Source organism: Pseudophryne corroboree, chromosome 1 (genome assembly GCF_028390025.1).
Source record: "Pseudophryne corroboree isolate aPseCor3 chromosome 1, aPseCor3.hap2, whole genome shotgun sequence".
NCBI lineage: Eukaryota > Metazoa > Chordata > Amphibia > Anura > Myobatrachidae > Pseudophryne > Pseudophryne corroboree.
In genome coordinates, this window is record NC_086444.1 from 1,116,799,074 (window position 1) to 1,116,825,300 (window position 26,227).

Below are 26,227 nucleotides of genomic sequence, written 5' to 3' on the forward strand. Positions count from 1 at the left end.
CAAGGTTAACTGAGGAATACCTAAGGCCTTGGCCCATGTTAAATCCATAAAGTTCCCTGCAGCTCCACTGTCCACAAAAGCAGAGACCGAGGAACAGAGGCTGCCAAAGGAAACTTTAGCAGGAACTAACAGTGAATTATTTGAGGAGATAAGCTGCAGACCAAAGTGAACCCCCTCACAACTCACTTGGTCGGGAAGTTTCCCGACTTGTTCGGACAACTACGGGCAAAATGTCCCTTACCTCCACAGTATAAACAAAGACCAGAATTTTGCCTCCTGGTTCTTTCTTCAGGAGACAATTTGGAGAGACCTATCTGCATAGGCTCCTCCATGTCCACAGGGATGGAAAAAACACAAGGAGTAGACCCGACAGACGCTCCTTTTTCAGCCCTCCGCTCTCTGAGCTGACGATCTATCTTAATAGAGAGCTCCATGAGTTTATCGAGAGTCTCAGGAGCGGGATACTGAAGGAGACTGTCTTTAATAGATTCAGATAAGCCGAGGCGAAACTGACTGCGCAGGGCTGGGTCATTCCATCCACAGTCGTTCGACCAACGGCGAAACTCCGTACAATAAATCTCTGCGGGATTCCTACCCTGTCTGAGAGCACGCAACTGACTCTCAGCGGACGCCTCTCTATCAGGGTCGTCATACAGTAGCCCTAGCGATTTTAAAAAGGCGTCTACAGACAATAAGGCTGGATCGTCTGTCTTTAAACCAAAAGCCCAGGTCTGAGGATCCCCCTGAAGCAGAGAAATAATAATTCCAACCCGCTGAGCCTCCGTACCTGAGGAGACTGGTCTTAAACGAAAATAAAGTTTACAAGACTCTTTAAAATTAAAAAACTGTTTTCTATCCCCAGAAAAACGGTCAGGCAGATGCATCTTTGGTTCAGGAATGACCCTCGGGGAAGTCCGTAACAGATCTTCCTGTGACCTCACCCGGAGGGACAGATCCTGAACCATCTGAGTAAGTTCTTGAATCTGACTAACTAGAAGCTGGCCAGGATTTGGCCCAACACCGGTGGGATTCATGAGGCCGACAAAAATCTCCCAACTGAATAAGTAAAAAAAAATCAACTCCTGTTAATTTTTATTTATTTTTTTTTGTCTGGCCGGTGATAATGTTATGATTCCCGTACTCCAGACCAGAGGAGATCTAATGGCAGAGGTCTGAGTACTGGGAAGATTTGCTGGTTGTGGGAGCAGGAGAGCCTAGTAACCCCTGGCGCCCTAACTCCGTTGTCTCGCCCGTGTTATCAGAAATCCCCTGCGAGACTATGGTTGCTTGAGCCCATGGCAGCCGCGTTCGAAGGGCGGATTATGTCTGCCCAACCCCGATGCCCCCTCAGGTCTTAATGGGAGACAAAGGGAAATCCGAGACAGGGTGATAACAAGGGGCCCTCTGACTAAGCAACCAGGCCAGGGGTTACAAGCTAACTAACTTAAACCAAGGTATGTGCGGACTAGCCGCCAGGGAAAAGGACAACCAAAGATCCACTGATCCGTTACTCCTATCCAGCACCGCTGGATACCAGAGTGGATCTGTGGGAGCGGAATCCTCCGCAAAAGCTCCAGAACACAAATAAACTAAATAATAAACAGTAAGCGGACAAGCCGCAACACACGGCTGCGCCGCGACTCACGAACACCACAGGATGTTAAAGGTGCTCGGTCAGACTCCAGGAATAGATGACAAATATCCGAGTACAGGACCACTGAGGACAGGAACAACCGGATAGAGCAGGACTGGAAACTCTCTGCAACTGACAAAGGCAAACAGGAAGCTATCACCGGCGTCTGTGAGAAGTCCAAAGGGTGCTTATAAGTGTGAGCTCCCCAATCAGGAGCCAGACTGGGTCATCACAATTAATGCCGTGCAGCTTGCATGCTGCACGGCCAGCACACCATGATACAATCAGCACATCATGATATAATTAGAACAGACCCAGCAACGGGGAACGCGGCCCAAACGTGGCGTCCCCGTTGCTAGGGTCAGAGCGGCTCCGTGCGCCCGGCGTCTAGCGTTGCCAGGGAGCCGGCGGCTGTACGCGCACGGCGTCACTGGTTGCTAGGCGCCGGGCCGCACCGACGAGCGGACCCCGGCGCCTAACAGTATGAATAATCCAGTGCAGCCAACTGGACGCGGCTCCAGAGGAGGAGGAGCAGCGCCCTTTCAGACGTCTTCTATCCCGGACCTGTACTCGAGGAATCCACTGACCTGGCTGCTCCTGCAACATGAGTGTGGTCTGCACCTGCTGTGCTGTGTACTATGCGCAGTGCAGCTGCTCTTCCTTCCTGAAGCGGCGGCAGTCAGCTGTGCTGTGTACCATGCGCAGTGCAGCTGCTCTTCCTTCCTGAAGCGGCGGCAGTCGGCTGTGCTGTGTACCATGCGCAGTGCAGACCACACTCATGTTGCAGGAGCCAGTCAGTGGATTCCTCGAGTACAGGTCCGGGATCCAGGTGCAGCTCCTGAAGTGTGTGTCTTCGTACTGTGCATTTCAAAACAGAGAGCTCTGACGAGCAAAGCTCTCTGTTTACAGAGCTCCCCGCAGCTATGCTTGTGGCAGCGGGCGGCGGTAACAGTAGTGACGGAGACAGCTGTCTCAGTCTCAAATAAATAAAAAAACTTGGTCCATCAGGGGGGGTTTCTGGGTAATCAGAACCCCCCCCCCCCCCCTGCGTGCGCCACTGACCTGGGTAATAAGCCCAGTAAATTAAGTAATTGTCCTGTGTGGAGGAACACAGTTCCCCACACTTAGCTGTAACACTTTACTCCTCATGTGGAGAGCAGTCAGGCCCCAGTTTAAATATCTGGTTTCCCGCCAGAAGTAACCAGTTCTGTGTAGGTAGAGGTTCACCAAACAGTTCTCTATGGGCAGGGACAGAGCCGGCCATAGGTATAGGCAAACTAGGCAATTGCCTAGGGCATTTGATATGCCTAGGGGCATCAGCAGCTTCTGCTGATTAAAACGATATGCGGCATGCCTATATTCTGTGTGTAGCATTTCATATGCAGATACAGTCACAGTCTCACACAGTATATAGGCATGCTGCATATCATTTTAATCAACAGAAGCTGCTTGTGCATCCTAGCCACATAGCAATGCACATAAGATGCATTTTCATAAAAAAGGTGCCCAACGTTAGCATTGAGGCAAGATTTATGAGGACACATCTGTATCCAAGCAGAGGCAGAGGTCACAGTGTTAGTGGCAGTGTGAGTGCTGTGTGCGGGTGGGTTGGTTGTGCAGTAGTGTTCAGAATATGTGTAAGGAGCATTATGTGTGTCATGTAAAAATGCATTAATAATGTGCAAGATATGTGTAAGGGGCACTATGTGTGTCATTATGTGTATAAGGGCATTAATAATGTGCGGCATATGTGTAAGGGACATTATGTGTAAAAGGGCATTAATAAAGGTTGTCATAATGTGTAAGGTGTATTATGTTTATAAGGACATTAATAATGTGTCTTATATGTGTAAGGGGCATTACTCTGTGGCATTATGTGTATAAGGGGGGTCATTCCGAGTTGTTCGCTCACTAGCAGATTTCAGCAGCATTGCACACGCTAGGCCGCCGCCCTCTGGGAGTGTATCTTAGCTTAGCAGAATAGCGAACGAAAGATTAGCAGAATTGCGAATAGAAAATTCTTAGCAGTTTCTGAGTAGCTCGAGACTTACTCCTACACTGCGATCAGCTCAGGCCGTTTCGTTGCTGGTTTGACGTCACAAACGCCCTGCGTTCGGCCATCCACTCCCCCGTTTCTCCAGACACTCCAGCGTTTTATCCTGGCACGCCTGCGTTTTTCCGCATCACTCCCAGAAAACGGACAGTTTCCGCCCAGAAACACCCACTTCCTGTCAATCACACTCCGATCACTTCAACGATGGAAATTCTTCGTTCGGACGTGAGTAAATCTACTAAGTTTTGTGCTAAAATACTTAGCGCATGCGCACTGCGTACCATGCGCATGCGCATTTTTGCCTTAATCGCTCCGTTGCGAAAATCGGCAACGAGCGATCAACTCAGAATGACCCCCAAGGTGCTCTACTATGTGGCGTTGTGTATAGAAAGGGCACTACTGTGTCATCTAATGTGAATAAAGAGCAATAGGGTATGGTGTAATGTGAATAAGGAGCAATTCAGTGTGATGTAATGTGAATAAGGGGCACTACTGTGAGGAGTAACGTTTATAAGGTAAAGTGATACCACTGTGGGATGTAATATGAATTATGGACACTATCGCATGATCAAATGTGAATAAAGTTGCAGTACTGTGTGGCGTAATTGGAATTGGGGTTATTATTGTGTGGCCATGCCCCTTGCCATCAAAAACACACCCCTTTTTGGGCTAAGCGCCAAATGTGCGCACTGTTCCTATTTAAAATATAGGGGTTACAAACACCAAAATAAGGACTGCTATGGGTGAGGGGTGATGGTGCTGGGAAAGAGGTGCAAGGTCAGAGGCGGAACCAGTGGTGGTGCTAGGGGGCACCAGCCAAAATCTTGCCTAGGGCATCATATTAGTTAGGGCCGGCTCTGGGCAGGGATCTAGAGACAGGACTGTTATTTATACTTCTATTATTGTGGTGTTATGGTGATTATCTCCATTGTTTTGTTAAAGTTTGTGCCACATCACACACACAGTAATAGGCTGAGGGCAGGCTTGGACTGGCCCACAGGGGTACAGGGGAAACCACCGGTGGGCCCTACTGACTGGGGGCCCACCTCCTGCTCTAAGGATCAGATTCCAGACTGTGCACTTGAATTATACATTATACATATGTTACCTTATACTGGACTAAGGTGTATTTTCTACAGTGCATTACTGTGATTAATCTGTTATTAATCTGATACATTATCATGCACGCAGCAGCTGAATTTACTGTATATATTTATGAAGTGGCCCAGACGTTGCTCTCTCTAATGGTTAGTTAAACCAATGAGGTGGCAGGCCACACCCCTCTGCAGACTGACCACACCCCTAACACAGGCCCTTACCACTGCATTCCCCCGGTGGGCCCTACATGCCCCAGTCCGACACTGGCTGAGGGTGATGTTGTTGTAGTAAACTAGTTGTGTGCCACATTAAGTTAGGTTTAGGCCCTGCACGGCTGTGGTATTTCATGTCTCCTTACAGGGATCTGTAAGTGAATAAGCTGTTGAAGTACAAGATTAACACCAGTGAGAACCATCTGTGTCTGTTTGTCTGTGTCTGTTTGTCTCTAGCCACAGGAGCTGATCTTGCTACGGGCAAGCAGGATTTTTGCCCAGAGCGCCGCCTTCCGGAGGGCGCCGCCGCCATGGCAAGATCCGCTACTGGTGCCGCCCGGTGCTGTGTAGATGCCCGGTGCTGTGCGGTGTGCGATTAAGTCATAGCGCACCGCACTGCACTGTGGGAGCGGCACATAGATGCTAGAGGTCATAATTGACCTACTGAAGGCACAGCTACAGGGGGCATAACTGACCACCCCCCTTCTCCATGAAGGCACACCCCTATTTTTTCATCCTGGGCGCCACAAGGTCTAGATCCGGCCCTGTCTAGCCATACACGTTTCTTCTTGGACAGACAGTGGACATTGCAAGGTTGAATCTTCACCTGGTGCATGAGTACCAATAGGTGAAATTCGGGTTTTGAGGCCATGAGTGCTGAGGATGACTTTCATTTAAGCCTGAAATCCCTATTTTGGAAAGAACTAGGTTTGATGGGGCTTGTTGGTCCTTCTAGATCCTCATGTGCGTGTCCAGGTTGTATATCAGGACTGTTACCCATATGGCCTAAAGGTGAGAGGGTGCAAAGCAAAGTAAGCAACTACACCTGCACGCAGCAGGCACTGCACCACTCTTATCATATCCTCACTCTGCCTGCAGTCCTGATTCAAAGTAAACGGTCAGGAGGAATCAGCCACAGTTACCAGGAAAGAGGTCCTGCAGCAGCTAGACACTGACACAACTGAAAAGTAAGTGATTTCAGGTGCCAGTGACAGAGCCTTGTGGTAGCAGTGACTACTCTCCTACATCTGGGAACAGCAGAGTGGTGCGTCATTAACATATAGTCTGGTGAATGAGTAATGGGGGGTACTCACGGAGCGATATTCTAAGCAATCTGACTAGATTGCTTAGAATATCAGCATGATCGCTCCGTGTGTAGCCCCCTCAGCGATAGCGATGCGTGACCCCGCACATCGCTATCGCTGCTGATAGATTGGCCTGCATGCAGGCCAATCTAGCGGGTCGCTCACTTCACCCGCTGGGTGAAGTGAGCGGCCCCCCCGTCTCCCCCCGCACGCTCAGCACAGATCGCGCTGTGCTGAGCGGCAGGAGAGATGTGTGCTGAGCGGTTCGCTCAGCACACATCTCTCCTGCATCGGCCCGTGGGTACTGGGCTTTACACCAGTAGGAGTTCTCAGTAATGGCATATTGCTGACACAAAGGGGAAAATAACATGTCCTGTCACTATAGAAAAGGAAAAGTAAAATAGAGGCCAGAGGACAGCACATGCTATACTGAAGGAGACAGCTAATGCTATATTGACGGAGGGTGCTGAGGTTTTCTAGGAAAGACCTTGCATGCTACTTATTCATTTGGAAGATCTTTATTTTGGAGTAATATGTAAGTTACTTTAAAAATCTCTCTCTCTCTCTCTCTCTCTCTATATATATATAAATCTCTCTCTCTATATATATATATATATATACTGTATATAAATATCTCTCTCTCTCTATATATATATATATATATATATATATATATATACAGTATATAGATCGATCGATCGCTCGATCGATAGTTATAGAGGAATAAGTCAATGCAAGTTACTGTACAGCCACTAGATGTCACCCTCTTCATGCGTCATTTTATATTTTGTATACTGTACATTCTAAAAACTGTTAGCAGACTTGTTTGTTTCCCAAAGACAGTTCCATGTGTTATCCCCTGTATCTTGTCAGAGATGACCCCAGCAGGAAGGTTGTCTCTCCAATACAGTATGTACAGCCACTGACAACTTACAGAGGAGCTGACGTACACACACACTCTACCCTCTGCTGCCATTGCTTACAGTTCTCTATCAGCGCTAAGCACTCATAGCAATGTATATCCCCCTTCTACCTGATAACAGCAGGGCTCCTCTCAGTGTCTCCACATCACTTACCTGCTACCTGGAGGTTCTGTGAACTGGAGACACCTTAGAGGAACCCTTACAGGACACTTCATTACTGCATCCACTGCAGGGTTTGAGCTTCCATCCATCAATTATTAATCTCTGAGTACATCATTAACTTTCCATTGTACATTATTAACCCCTCGTCCTCCATTAATCACAGTCACTCCTTGTCCTCCAGCATTAATGTCCCTTTATCATCATTCTCTAGTAAGCATCTTACATCATAATCCATCATTAACCCCCTTTCCTCATCCTTCTCCATCCTTAGCGGGTGTGGTATAGAAGATCTACAGTAACCAGGTGGACAGTCATAAGGTCGACAGGTACAATGTAGACAGTGGGTAAGGTCGACAGGGTCAAAATGTCGACAGGTACAATGTAGACAGTGGGTAAGGTTGACAGGGTCAAAAGGTCAACATGATAATGGTCAACACAAGATTTTTTGGAGGTGTTATTTTGTATTTGTTTTTCTCTATCGTCCTAGTGGATGCTGGGGTTCCTGAAAGGACCATGGGGAATAGCGGCTCCGCAGGAGACAGGGCACAAAAGTAAAGCTTTCCGATCAGGTGGTGTGCACTGGCTCCTCCCCCTATGACCCTCCTCCAAGCCAGTCAGATTTTTGTGCCCGGCCGAGAAGGGTGCAATCTAGGTGGCTCTCCTAAAGAGCTGCTTAGAAAAGTTTAGCTTAGGTTTTTTATTTTACAGTGAGTCCTGCTGGCAACAGGATCACTGCAACGAGGGACTTAGGGGAGAAGAAGTGAACTCACCTGCGTGCAGGATGGATTGGCTTCTTGGCTACTGGACATCAGCTCCAGAGGGACGATCACAGGTACAGCCTGGATGGTCACCGGAGCCTTGCCGCCGGCCCCCTTGCAGATGCTGAAGTAAGAAGAGGTCCAGAATCGGCGGCAGAAGACTCCTCAGTCTTCTAAAGGTAGCGCACAGCACTGCAGCTGTGCGCCATTTTCCTCTCAGCACACTTCACACGGCAGTCACTGAGGGTGCAGGGCGCTGGGAGGGGGGCGCCCTGGGAGGCAAATGAATACCTATTTTGGCTAAAAATACCTCACATATAGCCTCCGGAGGCTATATGGAGATATTTAACCCCTGCCAGAATCCGTTAAGAGCGGGAGACGAGGCCGCCGAAAAAGGGGCGGGGCCTATCTCCTCAGCACACAGCGCCATTTTCCCTCACAGAAAGGCTGGAGGGAAGGCTCCCAGGCTCTCCCCTGCACTGCACTACAGAAACAGGGTTAAAACAGAGAGGGGGGGCACTAATTTGGCGTTAGAAATATATAAAAAAGATGCTATAAGGGAAAACACTTATATAAGGTTGTCCCTATATAATTATAGCGTTTTTGGTGTGTGCTGGCAAACTCTCCCTCTGTCTCTCCAAAGGGCTAGTGGGTCCTGTCCTCTATCAGAGCATTCCCTGTGTGTGTGCTGTGTGTCGGTACGTGTGTGTCGACATGTAGGAGGACGATGTTGGTGAGGAGGCGGAGCAATTGCCTGTAATGGTGATGTCACTCTCTAGGGAGTCGACACCGGAATGGATGGCTTATTTAGGGAATTACGTGATAATGTCAACACGCTGCAAGGTCGGTTGACGACATGAGACGGCCGACAAACAATTAGTACCGGTCCAGACGTCTCAAAAACACCGTCAGGGGTTTTAAAACGCCGTTTACCTTAGTCGGTCGACACAGACACAGACAGGGACACTGAATCCAGTGTCGACGGTGAATAAACAAACGTATTCCTTATTAGGGCCACACGTTAAAGGCAATGAAGGAGGTGTTACATATTTCTGATACTACAAGTACCACAAAAGAGGGTATTATGTGGGATGTGAAAAAACTACCATAGTTTTTCCTGAATCAGATAAATTAAATAAAGTGTGTGATGATGCGTGGGTTCCCCCCGATAGAAAATTATGGGCGGTATACCCTTTCCCGCCAGAAGTTAGGGCGCGTTGGGAAACACCCCTTAGGGTGGATAAGGCGCTCACACGCTTATCAAAACAAGTGGCGGTACCGTCTATAGATAGGGCCGTCCTCAAGGACCAGCTGACAGGAGGCTGGAAAATATCATAAAAAGTATATACACACATACTGGTGTTATACTGCGACCAGCGATCGCCTCAGCCTGGATGTGCAGAGCTGGGGTGGCTTGGTCGGATTCCCTGACTAAAAATATTGATACCCTTGACAGGGACAGTATTTTATTGACTATAGAGCATTTAAAGGATGCATTTCTATATATGCGAGATGCACAGAGGGATATTTGCACTCTGGCATCAAGAGTAAATGCGATGTCCATAACTGCCAGAAGATGTTATGGACACGACAGTGGTCAGGTGATGCAGATTCCAAACGGCACAAAGGTGTATTGCCGTATAAAGGTAGAGGAGTTATTTGGGGTCGGTCCATCGGACCTGGTGGCCACGGCAACTGCTGGAAAATCCACCGTTTTTACCCTAAGTCACATCTCTGCAGAAAAAGACACCGTCTTTTCAGCCTCAGTCCTTTCGTCCCTATAAGATCATATCTGCCCAGGGATAGAGGAAAGGGAAGAAGACTGCAGCAGGCAGCCCATTCCCAGGAACAGAAGCGTTCCACCGCTTCTGACAAGTTCTCAGCATGGCGCTGAGACCGTACAGGACCCCTGGATCCTACAAGTAGTATCCCAAGGGTACAGATTGGAATGTCGAGACGTTTCCCCTTCGCAGGCTCCTGAAGTCTGCTTTACCAAGGTCTCCCTCCGACAAGGAGGCAGTATGGGAAAAAATTCACAAGCTGTATTCCCAGCAGGTGATAATTAAATTACCCCTCCTACTACAAGAAAAGGGGTATTATTCCACACTATATTGTGGTACTGAAGCCAGAAGGCTAGGTGAGACTTATTCTAAAAAAAATTTTTGAACACTTACAAAGGTTCAAATCAAGATGGAGTCACTCAGAGCAGTGATAACGAACCAGGAAGAAGGGGACTATATAGTGTCCCGGGACATCAGGGATGCTTACCTCTATGTCCCAAATTTGCCCTTCTCACTAAGGGTACCTCAGGTTCGTGGTGCAGAACTGTCACTATCAGTTTCAGACGCTGCCGTTTGGATTGTCCACGGCACCCCGGGTCTTTATCAAGGTAATGGCCGAAATGATGATTCTTCTTCGAAGAAAAGGCGTCTTAATTATCCCTTACTTGGACGATCTCCTGATAAGGGCATAGTCCAGGGAACAGTTGGAGGTCGGAGTAGCACTATCTAGGATACTGCTACAACAGCACGGGTGGATTCTAAATATTCCAAAATCGCAGCTGATCCCGACGACACGTCTGCTGTGCCTAGGGATGATTCTGGACACAGTCCAGAAAAAGGTGTTTCTCCCGGAAGAGAAAGCCAGGGAGTTATCCGAGCTAGTCAGGAACCTCCTAAAAACAGTGCATCATTGCACAAGGGTCCTGGTAGAAAATGGTGGCTTCCTACGAAGCAATTCCATTCGGCAGATTTCACGCAAGAACTTTTCAGTGGGATCTGCTGGACAAATGGTCCGGATCGCATCTTCAGATGCATCAGCGGATAACCCTATATCCAAGGACAAGGGTGTCTCTCCTGTGGTGGTTATAGAGTGCTCATCTTCTAGAGGGCCGCAGATTCGGCATTCAGGATTGGATGCTGGTGACCACGGAGCCCAGCCCGAGAGGCTGGGGAGCAGTCACACAAGGAAAAAATTTCCAGGGAGTGTGATCAAGTCTGGAGACTTTTCTCCACATAAATATACTGGAGCTAAGGGTAAATTTATAATGCTCTAAGCTTAGCAAGACCTCTGCTTCAAGGTCAGCCGGTATTGATCCAGTGGGAAAAACATCACGGCAGTCGCCCACGTAAACAGACAGGGCGACACAAGAAGCAGGAGGGCAATGGCAAAAACTGCAAGGACTTTTCGCTGGGCGGAAAATCATGTGATAGCACTGTCAGCAGTGTTTCATCCCGGGAATGGAAACTGGGAAGCAGATTTCCTCAGCAGGCACGGCCTCCACCCGGGAGAGTGGAAACTTCATCGGGAAGTTTTTTCCACATGATTGTAAACCGTTGGGAAATACCAAAGGTGGACATGATGGCGTCCCGTCTGAACAAAAAACGGGACAGGTATTGCGTCAGGTCAAGAGACCCTCAGGCAATAGCTGTGGACGTTCTGGTAACACCGTGGGTGTACCAGTCGGTGTATGTGTTCCCTCCTCTGCTTCTCATACCTAAGGTGCTGAGAATTATAAGACGTAGAGGAGTAAGAACTATACTCATGGCTCCGGATTGGCCAAGAAGGACTTGGTACCCGGAACTTCAAGAGATGCTTACAGAGGTCTTATGGCCTCTGCCGCTAAGAAGGGACTTGCTTCAGCAAGTACCATGTCTGTTCCAAGACTTACCGCAGCTGCGTTTGTCGGCATGGCGGTGGAAAGCCGGGTCCTAAGGGAAAAAGGCATTCCGGAAGAGGTCATTCCTACCCTGGTCAAAGCCAGAAAGGAGGTGACCGCACAACATTATCACCACATGTGGCGAAAATATGTTGCGTGGTGTGAGGCCAGGAAGGCCCCACAAAGAAATTTCAACTCGGTCGTTTCCTGCATTTCCTGCAAACAGGAGTGTCTATGGGCCTCAAATTGGGGTCCATTAAGGTTCAAATTTCGGCCCTGTCGATTTTCTTCCAGAAAGAATTGGCTTCAGTTCCTGAAGTCCAGAAGTTTGTCAAGGGAGTATTGCATATACAAACCCCTTTTGTGCCTCCAGTGGCACTGTGGGATCTCAACGTAGTTCTGGGATTCCTCAAATCACATTGGTTTAAAACCAGTCAAATCTGTGGATTTGAAGCATCTCACATGAAAAGTGACCATGCTCTTGGCCCTGGCCTGGACCAGGCGAGTGTCAAATTGGTGGTTTTTTTCTCAAAAAAGCCCATATCTGTTTGTCCATTCGGACAGGGCTGAGCTGCGGACTCGTCCCCAGTTCTCTCCCTAAGGTGGTGTCAGTGTTTCACCTGAACCAGCTTATTGTGGTGCCTTGCACCTACTAGGGACTTGGAGGACTCCAAGTTGCTAGATGTTGTCAGGGCCCTGAAAATATGTTCCAGGACGGCTGGAGTCAGGAAAACTGACTTGCTGTTATCCTGTATGCACCCAACAAACTGGGTGCTCTTGCTTCTAAGCAGACTATTGCTAGTTGGATGTGTAATACAATTCAGCTTGCACATTCTGTGGCAGGCCTGCCACAGCCAAAATATGTAAATGCCCATTCCACAAGGAAGGTGGGCTCATCTTGGGCGGCTGCCCGAGGGGTCTCGGCTTTACAACTTTGCCGAGCAGCTACTTGGTCAGGGGCAAACACGTTTGCTAAATTCTACAAATTTGATACCCTGGCTAAGGAGGACCTGGAGTTCTCTCATTCGGTGCTGCAGAGTCATCCGCACTCTCCCGCCCGTTTGGGAGCTTTGGTATAATCCCCATGGTCCTTTCAGGAACCCCAGCATCCACTAGGACGATAGAGAAAATAAGAATTTACTTACCGATAATTCTATTTCTCGGAGTCCGTAGTGGATGCTGGGCGCCCATCCCAAGTGCGGATTATCTGCAATACTTGTACATAGTTACAAAAATCGGGTTATTATTGTTGTGAGCCATCTTTTCAGAGGCTCCGCTGTTATCATACTGTTAACTGGGTTTAGATCACAAGTTGTACGGTGTGATTGGTGTGGCTGGTATGAGTCTTACCCGGGATTCAAAATTCCTCCCTTATTGTGTACGCTCGTCCGGGCACAGTACCTAACTGGAGTCTGGAGGAGGGTCATAGGGGGAGGAGCCAGTGCACACCACCTGATCGGAAAAGCTTTACTTTTGTGCCCTGTCTCCTGCGGAGCCGCTATTCCCCATGGTCCTTTCAGGAACCCCAGCATCCACTACGGACTCCGAGAAATAGAATTATCGGTAAGTAAATTCTTATTTTATCTCCAATCATGTCCAGTGTGAATCGGCCACTGAAATCATGAGGCTTACATGCAAAGGCGTTACTTACCTCAGTGACACCCGGTGAGGCGCTGCGAAAAGGGGCAGGGCTTTGCGGGAAAGTGGTGTGACTTCACAAGAGGGGGCATGGTTTTGTGACCTAACCCCCGTTTTCATCACTCCGGTGGTTCGGGAGTTGCGGGCTGCCCCGGGGGAGTGGTGTAGCTGCAGTGCCGGCTCCTACACAGTGACAGGAGCTGAGGGCTGCACATGATGTTACAGTGCAGCACCTGGCTCCTGTCACTGAGCAGGAGCTGGCAGTTTGGTATTCTCCTCCCCCTCCCCCCCCCCCCCCCGGCGGGTGACACCTGGGTGTGACGCCACTGCTTACATGCCATCCAAAACATGCAAGGTTCAGTTTTTTAAACCCCCCAAAAAATATTGTGTCAGCCATTGCCATGTCGACTTTTTGAACCTGTCGAACTTTTTTACCTGCCGACCTTAAGCACTACCTTTTACCTGTCAACCTTTTGACCCTATTGCTCTAATGCATGTCAACCATATGGTGTCGACCTATTAACTGTTGTCCAAGACACTATCGACCTATACATTGGAACCAATCCTTATCATCTTTTCCTTACCTTAATTGTTGGGGCCCAGCGAGTGTATAGAGGATGCCGGTTGTTTTCAAGACTCAGGGGAAGGGAGACTGGCAAGGGGAAGATGTCTGCTGTAGTCCCCTGTAGATACATTTATGGGATACTTATTATTTGCGGGTACCAGGTTCAGTATGAATGACCACTGGACAGGATGCAGGGGGTCACAATATCGATACCGGCATCCAAATCTGTGAAATCCGGACAGGGGCAAGGTAAGTATCTTCCTCCACCTCCCCTACCACCTAAATCCAACCTTCCCTTTCCGCAACCTAACCTACTCATTAGTGCCTAAACCTAACCCCCCTTCTCACGCAGCCTAACCCTGACCCCCTCCCCCTTATTGCCTAAACCTAACCCCTCTTTTCACGCAGCCTAACCCTAACCCCCCCCCCCCCCCCCCCCTCCACCTTAGTGCCTAAACCTAACTTTCCCCCCGGTGGTGCCTAACACTAACCCTCCTCCACACAGCCTAACCCCCCCACCCCTTCCCCGTACAGCCTAAACCTAACGTATCCCCCGGGTGGCATCTAAACCGGCCCCCGACCCTAACCCGCTGGGTATACCTATGGTCAGGATGATGACTGTCGGGAACCCAACGTTGGTTTCCTGACCTTGTTGGAATCCCAACAGCCAGCATTTTAACCACCTGTGGGTACCCCTGAAAATGGATGTTTTCAAGGGATAGCCCCCCAATTAATACATCTCCTTGATACAGCTTCCCCAATGCTAGATAATACCTTCAGCTGCCAGAAGTAGAACCATCTAGCCCATTGGTTCCCAAACTGTGTGCCTAGGCACCCTGGGGTGCCTCAGCACACTAGCAGGGGTGCCTTGGATTGGTGGTCCAGGACCAATTCAAAGGATTTTTGGTCTAAGTAATAGACAAAACCAGTACTTGTGGCTGCCAATTATAAAATATGAGGACAAACAGAAGCAAATGCTGTCCCGCACCACACTAAAGAAACTAAGCCTGACATATAAACATAATTTACTTACTGTTTTCTAAAATTCTCAAAGAAACTTTTGGCCTAGGGGTGCCGTGAAAAAATTCTGATACTCTAGGGCAGGCATTCCCAACCGCGGTCCTCAAGGCACACCAACAGTGCAGGTTTTAGTGTTATCCAGGCTTCAGCACAGATGGTTAACTCAAAATAACTGAGCTACTAATTCAGTCACCTGTGTTCAAGCCTGGAGATCACTAAAACCAGGACTGTTAGTGTGCCTTGAGGACCGAGGTTGGGAATGCCTGCTCTAGGGCTCCGTGATTAAAAAAAAGTTTGGTAATCACTGATCTAGCTTCTTTTCGTTTGCTGGTTTTCCAGTTTTGCAGACCATTGATTAATAAATATAGGGGTTTGTTAAAAGAATCATTTGGGACAGTGATGTTGTAAAAATGTATAAGCACTTTTCCAGCACTTTTCCCTTTGATAAATCTGATTCTTAGAATTTTAAACTTTAACATTTTTCAAACCTCTGGGGAAAAGAAAAAAAAAAATGGGTTTGGGGAAAGTGCCCTTTAATAAATACAGTATCCCCCATAAAACATTGATCCTAAGCTGAGAACAAGGCGAGCTGCAATATACTGGTGTGGCAGACTGTCAGAATCTGCATTGAATTGCCTTCAGCCTCAGGCAGTGTGATGTAATGTAGACAACAGAATTGGGAAATTCAAGCCTTGCAAAATCGCAGCAAGAGGTTGTGCATGTATGACATAGGGATGTGGATGGGAGGAATAACAAGGCGTGTTTTCAGTACAGAGGCTGCCATTTAAAGGGGAATAGATACTAATACACACTGAGAGGAGGAAATGTGACCGGGGAAGCAGTTTAACAAGGACCATATGAAGTCAGCACAACATAAACATCAGAAGAAGTGGAAGTGACACAGCCAGGGCTGCTCAGATTTAAACATGCGAGAACCAGAACATACTTCAGCACAAAGGTACCACTGAAATAACTGCTGTACAAGGAGTTACTAAACCTAAAACAAATTAAGCTTTATACAAACGATCAACTAACAACATTCGCCAGTTTAGATGGAAACGTTGTGGTAGCTTAGGGGAATATAAGATTTATTTTATATTTTTTAAACATATTTTTAAAAAGGGGGATTGATCAAGGAAGAAATCTTTTTTTTGCCCATGCACAGCAGACTGCTTGTCAGTAAAACAACGTTATGTCTCTAGGGAACACTGCGTCCCTGAACATGGCTGATAACAGAAAGCAGTAGCTTGTGGTGAATAATGCTCAGCCAAGGTAGAGAAGGATCACAGAGTACCCAGCAAATAAGTAATACCGCTTTCACATCGCAATGCCGAGTCGGGAATGGGAAATGGGTAGTTCCCTGGTGAGACCCGCCATTGGACCCTTTCAGACTGGCTTCCCGATCTGGCAATATGCCATCGTGGGCGGGGACGGAGCAGACATCGGGGGCGGCTGCGTAGGTGGCGCTGGGGATGAGATCATCTCCGTGCCGCCTCTGCCTATGCTGTGAACATGTCCCGGGTTGCAGCGACCCGGAAACCCGTTCACACTGCATCAGACCTGGTAATAACCCTTCTTTATTACCGGGTTGAATTACCGAGTCAGGCAACCCAGTAATTTGTCAGTGTCCCCTTTCACACCGCACAGCGACCCGCGGCGACCCGACAATATACCAGTTCAATACCGGGTTATTTGTGCGGTATGAAAGGGGTATAAATGCAGTTGCCACTATATGCAACTTTCAATATAGATACAGGCAGCTAGGAGAACTTGGGACATACGTTGGTGCATAAGGAGAGGGCTTAGCTTATCCTATTTTTTTATTTTGACATTTTGGAAGGTATGACGTCTTTGTGTAAAGTATGGCTGTCCAATTTGTTTTGTATGGAAGACCATATTTTTCCACAACCCATACCTCCCAACTTTCGGGTTGATAAAGATGGGACCGAAAAGGGGCGTGGCCTCGCTCGTGATGGGCGTGGCCTCATTCAAGCGGGCATGGCCTCGCCAAATGGGCCATTTTCCTGCCTTTTGGGGGCATGCCCAGCGCTCCCCGCTTCCCTCCTAGCACTGAATACATGCCGTGCGCACAGCATGTATTCAGTGATCACCGGCTGCTCTGCAGAGCAGAGCAGCGAGTGATCAAAGGCTCTCCCAACTGCTTCCTCCTCCCGCGGGACACTACTGCCCGCGGGTGGGACAGGGTCAGAATAGCGGGACAGTTGGGAGGTATGACAACCTACCAAGAAGACCTAATAGAATATAAGAGTATTTTCATTAAAGTAATGTCAGCAATCCAAGTTAATTTTGCACACACAGGGCCTAATTCAGAGTTGATCGCAGCAGCAAATTTGTTGGGCAAAACCATGTGCACTGCACGGGGGGCAGATATAACATGTGCAGAGAGAGTTAGATTTGGGTGGGTTATTTAGTTTCTGTGCAGGGTAAATACTGGCTGCTTTATTTTTACACTGCAATTTACATTTCAGTTTGAACACACCCCACCCAAATCTAACTCTATCTGCCACACCTGCAGTGCACATGGTTTTGCCCAACTGCTAACAAATCATACTTGCCTACCTGACCCTCTCCATGAGGGAGAAAATGCTGTTTCTGGACTTTCCTGGTAATGTATGATTCATACTTGCCTACTCTCCCGGAATGGCCGGGAGGCTCCCGAAAATCGGGTGTCCCTCCCGGCCCCACGGAAGAGCAGGCAAGTCTCCCGGAATCCAGGGTCCCCCTGCCCGTCCGCCCACTTTGTGTGTAAAGTGGGCGGTCCGGGCAGTTGATGACGCGATTCTTGCAGAATCGCGTCATCATAGCCACGCCCCCTGCAGTGTAATGCAGGAGATCGCGGCATTACAGAGTGGGGGCGTGGCTTAAAGCAGGCGTCAGCGAGACTCCGCCCTTGCTCCGCCCCCGTCCCACCCTTGCTCCGCCTCCATCCCGCCCTTGCTCCGCCTCCTCAGCACATCCAGCCCTCCCCTGCCCCCTTGCTGTGCTGACCTGGCTGCTCTCTCCCGCAGAGAGCAGCCAGAATGTCGGCAACCCTGGTATGATTGCCATCACCTGTGGTGAAACACCTTTCTTATCAATTAACTAGCTCACCACAGGTGATGGCAATCATACATTACCAGGAAAGTCCAGGAACAGAGCATTTTCTCCCTCATGGAGAGGGTCAGGCAAGTATATAACAAATTTGCTGCTGCGATCAATTCTGAATTAGGCCCCATGTGCACCAGCAGACAGTATTTACCCTGCACAGAAACAAAATAACCCACCCAAATCTAACTCTCTCTGCAAATGTTTTATCTGCCACACCTGCAGTGTGCATGGTTTTGCCCAACTGCTAATAAATTAGCTGCTGCGATCAACTCTGAATTACCCCCACAGTCACAGCACAAATACACACAGTCACAGCACAAATGCAGACACATGACACACATAATACACATGACACAGTGCACACATGCATATAACACACTTTGCTCACACAAACATACACACACTAGATGCCGGAAATGAGGAAGTGAAACTCATTCAATTTATTTGCATTAATCCTGCAAATCAATTTCCCCGGGGAAACAGTCGGCATAGCGCACACTCTGTAATACGTTCCGCTCAGGAAAGGAAACATTTCAGTTTATGACATTGAAAAAGATCAGAATTTTGCTCAAGTAACCGATTAAGCTAAAAAAAATGAAGGATTCTTTATACCTGAATTGAAATGGGTGGTCTTCAGTATGCCGGCTGTCGGGATCCCGGCGCACAGTATACCGTCGCCGGAATCCCGACACCAAGCATACCAACACTTTTTCTCCCTCTTGGGGGTCCACGATCCTCCTGGAGGGAGAATAGATAGCGTGGCGCACGTAGCGCGCCACCGTGCCCGCAGCGTGGCGAGTGCAGCGAGCCCGCAAGGGGCTCATTTGCGCTTGCCCAGCTGTCGGTATGACGGTGGTCGGGATTCCGGCGCCAGTATGCTGGTCGGCGGGAGTCCGGCCGCCGGCATACCCTACTACACCTATTGAAATACTAATCTGGACTTATCTCTGATTATGCAGTACAACATGTAAATAATAAACATATAGTAAGTATACTATGTATTACAGCTGTATTCACCTTATTTATGTCTGCGTATAGTGAGCCATCTTCTAGAAAGCTATGAACATTGAGTATTGAATTGATGTGAGTACTGAGGGGGGATTCAATTGCGGAAGAAGAGTGGGAATTGTCATTGCCGTTGCGCATAAACACACAACATCTCGCACCCCTTGCCCATCCTGCCGAATCCTAAAGTTGTACAAGAGTGCTCGCTATCCTATGGGGCGGTGAGCAGTTTTGTGTGAGTTTTGGGGTGCTGTTGCAGTGCTGATTAGCCTGGGCGGATATCTTCATCCGCAATTGAATTTCCACCTAAGTATGTCATGCAGAATACTAGACAGATGCAGTCAAAATACCAGTGAACACCAAGGGCCCCATTTGGGAAACATACTGAATGCCGGCAGCAAATTTAGTTTAGTATCACAGTGATACTTACAAATATGTTTTACGGTATTTAACTGTTCTTCCCTGTCTTGTGAGGCCCAGCAGTGTGCTCCTCCCAATCCCTGGCTGTCTACCGCTGCCAGCAATGGTTTGTTAACTAATATGCATGCACGGTGGCCTGCCTGCTTGTGCTTAAAGCCTGGAAGGCTTTTCTGAATCCAGAAAGACTTTTACTGGGTCCCCATCACCTGTAATGGGAATCTATTTATGACAACATAGTGACAGACAGCGGTAAGATAAGCATCCCGCTGTTGCTAAACTATGAATGGAGGTCATAACCCCTGCAGTGAGTGCTAAGGAGGGTCTTGCTTATTCTTAAATAGAGCCCTAAGTGGCCTATTTTACAGTACTGAAAATTAGGGATGATTTTTGCTAGAGATAAGTAGTTGTTAGAACCCAACACACCCAAACTTTGGGGTTTCAAGTCGAACCGAGTACCGGCACGGGTCATCCCGCCAAATTCTGATCGCGAACCGAAAAACTGAACCTTGCATGTTTTGGATGGCATGTAAGCAGTGGCGTCACACCCAGGTGTCACCCGCCGGGGGGGGGGGGGGGGGGGGGGAGGGGGAGGAGAATACCAAACTGCCAGCTCCTGCTCAGTGACAGGAGCCAGGTGCTGCACTGTAACATCATGTGCAGCCCTCAGCTCCTGTCACTGTGTAGGAGCTGGCACTGCAGCTACACCACTCCCCCGGGGCAGCCCGCAACTCCCGAACCACCGGAGTGATGAAAACGGGGGTTAGGTCACAAAACCATGCCCCCTCTTGTGAAGTCACACCACTTTCCCGCAAAGCCCTGCCCCTTTTCGCAGCGCCTCACCGGGTGTCACTGAGGTAAGTAACGCCTTTGCATGTAAGCCTCATGATTTCAGTGGCCGATTCACACTGGACATGATTGGAGATAAATGTTATTGTTAACAGGGCTGAAACTAGGAATTTTGGCACCCGGGGCAAGACAGTAATTTGGCACACACACACACACACACACACACACACACACACACACACACACACACACACACACACACACACACTTTGGAACCATGTTAAAAACACAGTAATAAACAGCACCCATTCCCTAGGAAAATGGATAGGAACACAAGAAAACTAACATGCACCTCAGATACAGTATTGTGGGGTACTCTGAGTGGCCAACTGCTACAAAGCCCAGTATGCCAGTCAGGAGCTAGGACCAATTAAAGAGGAAGAGTACCAACTTTCTTGTGGGTTATCCTGGCTGCAGAGAGGAGTCGCTAGGACTGGCTGGTATTATATACCTGATATAAGCCATGCAATCACTGTATCACACACACAGGGGGGAGGACTCTAACTGGCCAACTGCTGTAGGACTACAAATCCCTGCATGCAAATTGAGACCTAATACCACATTTTGGGAGGTAGCAGCTGTCCTGGCGTATAGAGACCTCACCTCAGTGCCCAAACTAATTATCGGGTGCTGCTTCATCCTCTCGCCCTGTCCTCCTCTGGTGAAGCTGCTGTGCAGGAAGGGGGAGGCGCTGAGGAACAGGGCTGGGGGCAGACATAGTTTACACAGGCACAGGAGTGTGTGAACAGCCACCTCCTCCCCATTCATAAGTGTTCTACTTTCCGGAGGGTGGTTCCCAGGAGTTCACAATGGTGGCACTGGGGAGCGGTGACCTGCAGAGAGGGTTCTGGGACCCGACAGTAGGTAGCCCCTTAGTGCCGTGTCCTCCTTTGGTTGAGCTGTGTGCAGGAAAGGGGAGGTACTGGGGAATAGACCTGGGGGCAGACATCGCTTACACAGGCACAGGAGTGTGTGAGCGGCCATGGACCAGTGCTTGGGAAATGAAAGGGGGCAGCTGGAGAGTCCTTGGACACTGCCCCTGCCCCATTCATTAGTATTCTAGTTGCCGGGGAGGGGGGGGTTTCATTGGTGGTGCTGGGGTGCGAGCACTTGCAATTAGGGTCCTTGGACCAGGCAGAAGGTAGCTTCTTAGGGCTGAGAGGAAAGAGGGGAGGCAGAGAAACCATCTCTGCACCCTCTCAGATTCTGCACCCGGGGCGCATGCCCCCTTAGCGCCCCCCTCCTGGATGTGGCACCTGATGAAGAGTGCTGGCAGCCGTTGCAGATCATGAAAACCTTGGGTGATACATCTGATATGACTATGTATCGTTTTAGTCCTCCAATTGATCACTGGATAGTGCATGTAGAACTAACGATAACCCAGTATGAATGGGGGGGCAAGATGTACTAAGCACCTCAAACTTCCCAATACTGCTATTTTAGGAGGTTTGCCGCAATGGAGGAAGTCAGAGTGCCCACTTCAGGGCCATTTTCGGAGGTGTGGTCACTTCAGGGATGGCGCCCTAAGGCGACCACCTTCCACTGTCTCCTGTATTTACGCCCCTGGTGCCACCAAAATTATGCCTACCCATGTCACACAAATTTACCATACCACCCACATTCTTCCCTCTGAAAATCAGCGACTTCACAAAAGTGGACATCTCCTATAATGTCTGTAGATCTGATGAACAATTTGCCAGATATTAGAACCATTCATTCGTCTTGTGAAAGCAATATTTATATTTTAATGACCTAAATGTAGAGGCAGAGTTGTGTGTTCTACAGTACTTTTGTTACAATATGTAGGTGATATAAAATAGTAATCTATAACATTTTCATAACAGGTCTCAAGACTTGATACAATCAGCATCATGACTCACCCTGCGACTACATATAAAGGCTTCTGTCTGCTCTTCCTTCTGATACATGTTTTGCTACCCAGAAACTCTGGTGAAGTCTGCATTGTTTCTAAGGTGCGACCCGACACCATTTCCCCCCATATCACAGAGCTGGATTTACGTCATTGCAATATAAGTAGCCTCCAATCAATCGATTTTAAGTTATACTCCAACCTGCAGATGTTGGATCTTTCTCATAACTTTCTTGAAGATCTAAGTTTCTCAGTGTTCCAGTATAATACTGGCCTACAACACTTGGACCTCTCGCACAATAGACTGCGCACGATCACATGTAGCTCCCTGCAATTTATCAAAAACATCAACCAGTTAAATCTGTCCTACAATAACTTTGAATCCATGTATCTCTGCAAGGAATTTGGCTCTTTGACAAAATTGGAACATCTTGGTCTGAGTGCTCAAAGCATAAGAAGATATGACTTCATGAATATTGCACACAAGGAACTTAAAACTGTATTTTTAGGGATCGAACAATTACAGGAATATGAATCTGGTAGCCTACAGCTACTAAAAATGGAAAAATTGCATGTCATTTTGCCCCAGACTTTGACAGACTCAACTATTCTTCTGTTTGATGACTTTAATGTCTCCACAACCATGGAAATCTCTCAGATCACATGTGAAGAAAATTGTGATACTGCCACAGAACAATTATCTATGGCAGTAAAAAAATCTCAGATATCAACGCTTATTCTCAGCAACTTCACAATGCCATGGAAAAAAATTAGTGAAATTCTGAAGGCTGTGTGGCGTTCCTCAGTCAAATATCTGTCTATCTATAAGCTTACACTCATAGAAGAATTTGAATATGAAAAGAATGACTTTTCAGAGGGTTCGCTAAAGTCTTTGATGCTTGAAAATATTATTCCGCATGTGTTTCTTTATAGCGTTACTCATCCTTTAGTTATGTTTTCCGAAATGTTTGTTGAGAATTTTACTATGTCTGACGCTGAAATCACACATTTTTTTTGTCCTCCTCGCCCTAGTATTTTCAGATTCCTAACTTTGACCAATAACAGAATCGCAGACGGGATTTTTCAGAAATGTGAAAATCTAGCAAGTCTTCACTTTCTCAATTTAGGAAATAACAAGTTAGAGAAGCTGACAAACGTAAGCTTGATGACTTCTACGATGGAATCTTTAAAGCATTTAGATGTCAGCCGCAATGGACTGACCTATAAAGAAAATGAGTTTTGCGATTGGTCGGAAAGCGTGACCTTCCTAAACTTGTCTAGAAACAAGATTACCGATTCCATCTTTAACTGTTTACCAACCAAACTGGAAATACTGGATCTTTCCAGCAACCAATTAAAAAGTGTCTCCAAGAAAGTGAAAAATTTAAGATCTTTGAAGGAACTAAATTTGTCATTAAACAAACTAACCAATATACCTGATTGCAGCCACATGAATAAGAACTTGATATACCTAAATATTGATGATAATTTAATACATTCTCCATCAGATAATCTACTCTACAGCTGCCAACATGTTAAGAGGATAAGCAGTGTAAACAATATATTTTGGTGCAACTGTGATTTAAGGGCATTTGTCAGCACAGCACGCCTACTGCACGATAGGTTGGTGGGGTGGCCTGTGTCCTACAAGTGCGAGTTTCCAGAAGATCTTAAAGGCATTATGCTTAAGGACTTTCATCCTTCTGAAATATCCTGCAACGTATACATTTTAGTAGGTATCATTATTGCTATCATTGTGGTTTTGCTACTTCTGATGTGTTTTTTGTGTAAATATTTTGATCTCTCTTGGTACATTAGGATGATTTTCCAGTGGTTTAGGAGCAAATACAGGGTAAGGAACATTAATGCGGAAGTTCTATTGGGCAAACGTTTTCATGCCTTCATCTCGTACAGCCAAGAAGACTGTGATTGGGTGAAAAATGATTTGATTCCTAACCTTGAGAAAGGTGATAGCTCACTAAGAATCTGCCACCATGAGAGGAATTTCATTCCAGGCAAATCGATCGTGGAAAATATAATCTACTGCATTGAAAGCAGCTTCAAGTCTATCTTTGTCCTCTCTCCAAATTTCATTCAAAGTGAGTGGTGCCATTATGAGCTGTATTTTGCACAACACTCATTATTCGGCAAGCACTCAGACAATTTGATCCTCATTTTATTAGATCCAATACCCCAGTATTTAATTCCCAACAAATACAGAAAGTTAAAGGCGATAATGAAACGCAGAACTTACATGGAGTGGCCAAAGGAGAAGGGCAAGCATTTTATGTTTTGGGCTAATCTGAGGGAAATAATTAATATAGACATTCCGATGGAGGATGCGGAAATATGTGTTTGTAACCCAGCATTCCAAGATGGCACATAACTTGGCAGCCAAAGAGAAGCTGTTGGTCATTACTCTTCAAAAGAGCCTAAGTGATGCAGAATTGTAATCATAACAGTCAACAGAATAATATGGTGTGATCAGTCTGCAATGTGAACAAAACACTGTTTACAAAAGAAAACCCCACTAGGGTTGGGAGTAGGAACTTCCAATCCATAACAGATACTCTACAATACAACATGGGAAGGTACCTAGCCTGAGCATGTGAAAGCCAGGAAAACACAAATGAGAAGAATATAATTTAGGATTCATAACCCAGGGGGGAAAAGACAATTTTTTTTAAGAAGACGAGGGAACCATATACTTTCCGAGCAATCCGTTCCTGACATGGCATTGGCTCCTGCTGCACCAGCTGGACACATCATCTTATTTTGCTGTATGTTGTCTAAAGGGCCTCCCTTGAACAATATCACCATAGAAAACACATGATCTTACTGACGTTCTTTACATGGCCAATGGGAGATTCAGACCTCATGGATTGTCTAGACCAGTAAGAGTAAATTCAAATTCAAATCCAGTCACCAATATCGGCCAGAGACTGGAATCGGATAAATCCTGCTGTAATCTCTCTACTACCAAATATAGGATCTTGCTAAATTGTATAAAGATTCCACACATATTTGAGGCCATGCACTAGGAGGACCTCATCCCAATCTTCCTAGGAGTGTTTAACTACAGTAACTACTTCCCTGTAAAACACACTGTAGCTAGAAATAAACTACAGTATCTGGGAGGGCATACCAAGCAGTTATACTTTGCGACCTCTTGTGAGAGCAGCCATGGGATGTTCCCTGGAGAGTCTATTTCTTCTATAAGAAAGAATTATGAGTGCACCTTGCAAGAATCTTATTGACTTTAATGTAGCCATTTTGCTAATTTTCCATAGATGCAGACTGGCAAAACAAAGGGCACCCCCATCACTCTTTGTGTGAAAGAGGAGCTTTATACAGATGGGGCGACTGTATCCTGCTCTACATAAACCAAGGTCATTTACCTTCAGGATCTTGGATGAGTATTAACTGAGGTATTTATGATACCGCCAGGAGAGATTACAGAATAACTCCTCTGACTCTCAATGAGGGATATATTTACTAAAGTTTAAGGTTTATAGAAGATGCTGGCTTTAGCAACCATTCTAGAAGGTGCTAGATAAATGATAAGTGTTTAAGGTTTATAGAAGATGCTGGCTATAGCAACCATTCTAGAAGGTGCTAGATAAATGATAAGTAGAAGCTGATTGGTTGCGGGCAATATCTCCACTTCTATAAATCCACACTTCAGTAAATATGCCCCTTAGTGCAGCTTGTCCAAGAGAGAGCATAGCAAGCTGCCGGGAAGTTTGGGAACTATTATAAACCAGCCAACACCCACGTCATTCGCTTTTCTCCACAAGAACACAGTATATGTCATATAAAGACTCTGCAGCAGCATCAGACAACTACCTACAGAATATACTCATATTGTACATACAAAAATAAAACTTGTGCCTTAAATTGTCTTAAAGTTTGATCCTCCTTGTACTCCACATCGGCTTATGTTGAAAAGTGAAAAGTTGAAGTGATTTTCTTAACTCTACAATGGACCTGATTCAGTGGCGTATCTATGGGATGTAGTTATGTGACCGGCAGTCACAGTATCCCCACCTACATCCTGCCTCCTCACTATCCCGACAGTCAGCATGCCGACCAACAGGGACTGTTCCCACTCTTGGGTGTCCACACCACCGAGCCCGCACTACTCGTGGGTGTATACGCCACCAAGCTTGCTGC

At 47.1% G+C, this 26,227-nt stretch overlaps 1 protein-coding gene across 1 annotated transcript; it reads left to right on the plus strand.

Moving 5' to 3' along the window:
- Nucleotides 1-15,593: 15,593 nt before the first annotated feature.
- LOC134927705 (toll-like receptor 6) lies at nucleotides 15,594-25,961 on the plus strand. The gene is made up of 2 exons (XM_063922536.1): nucleotides 15,594-15,763; nucleotides 22,029-25,961. Exon 2 carries the CDS (start codon nucleotides 22,056-22,058, stop codon nucleotides 24,438-24,440), a length of 2,385 nt encoding a protein of 794 aa, XP_063778606.1. The 5' UTR covers nucleotides 15,594-15,763; nucleotides 22,029-22,055; the 3' UTR covers nucleotides 24,441-25,961.
- The last annotated feature ends 266 nt before the right edge of the window (nucleotides 25,962-26,227 follow it).

Excerpts from the sequence above, each read along its gene's own strand:
- LOC134927705 (XM_063922536.1), top strand. The coding sequence starts at position 22,056 with ATGACTCACCCTGCGACTACATATAAAGGCTTCTGTCTGCTCTTCCTT.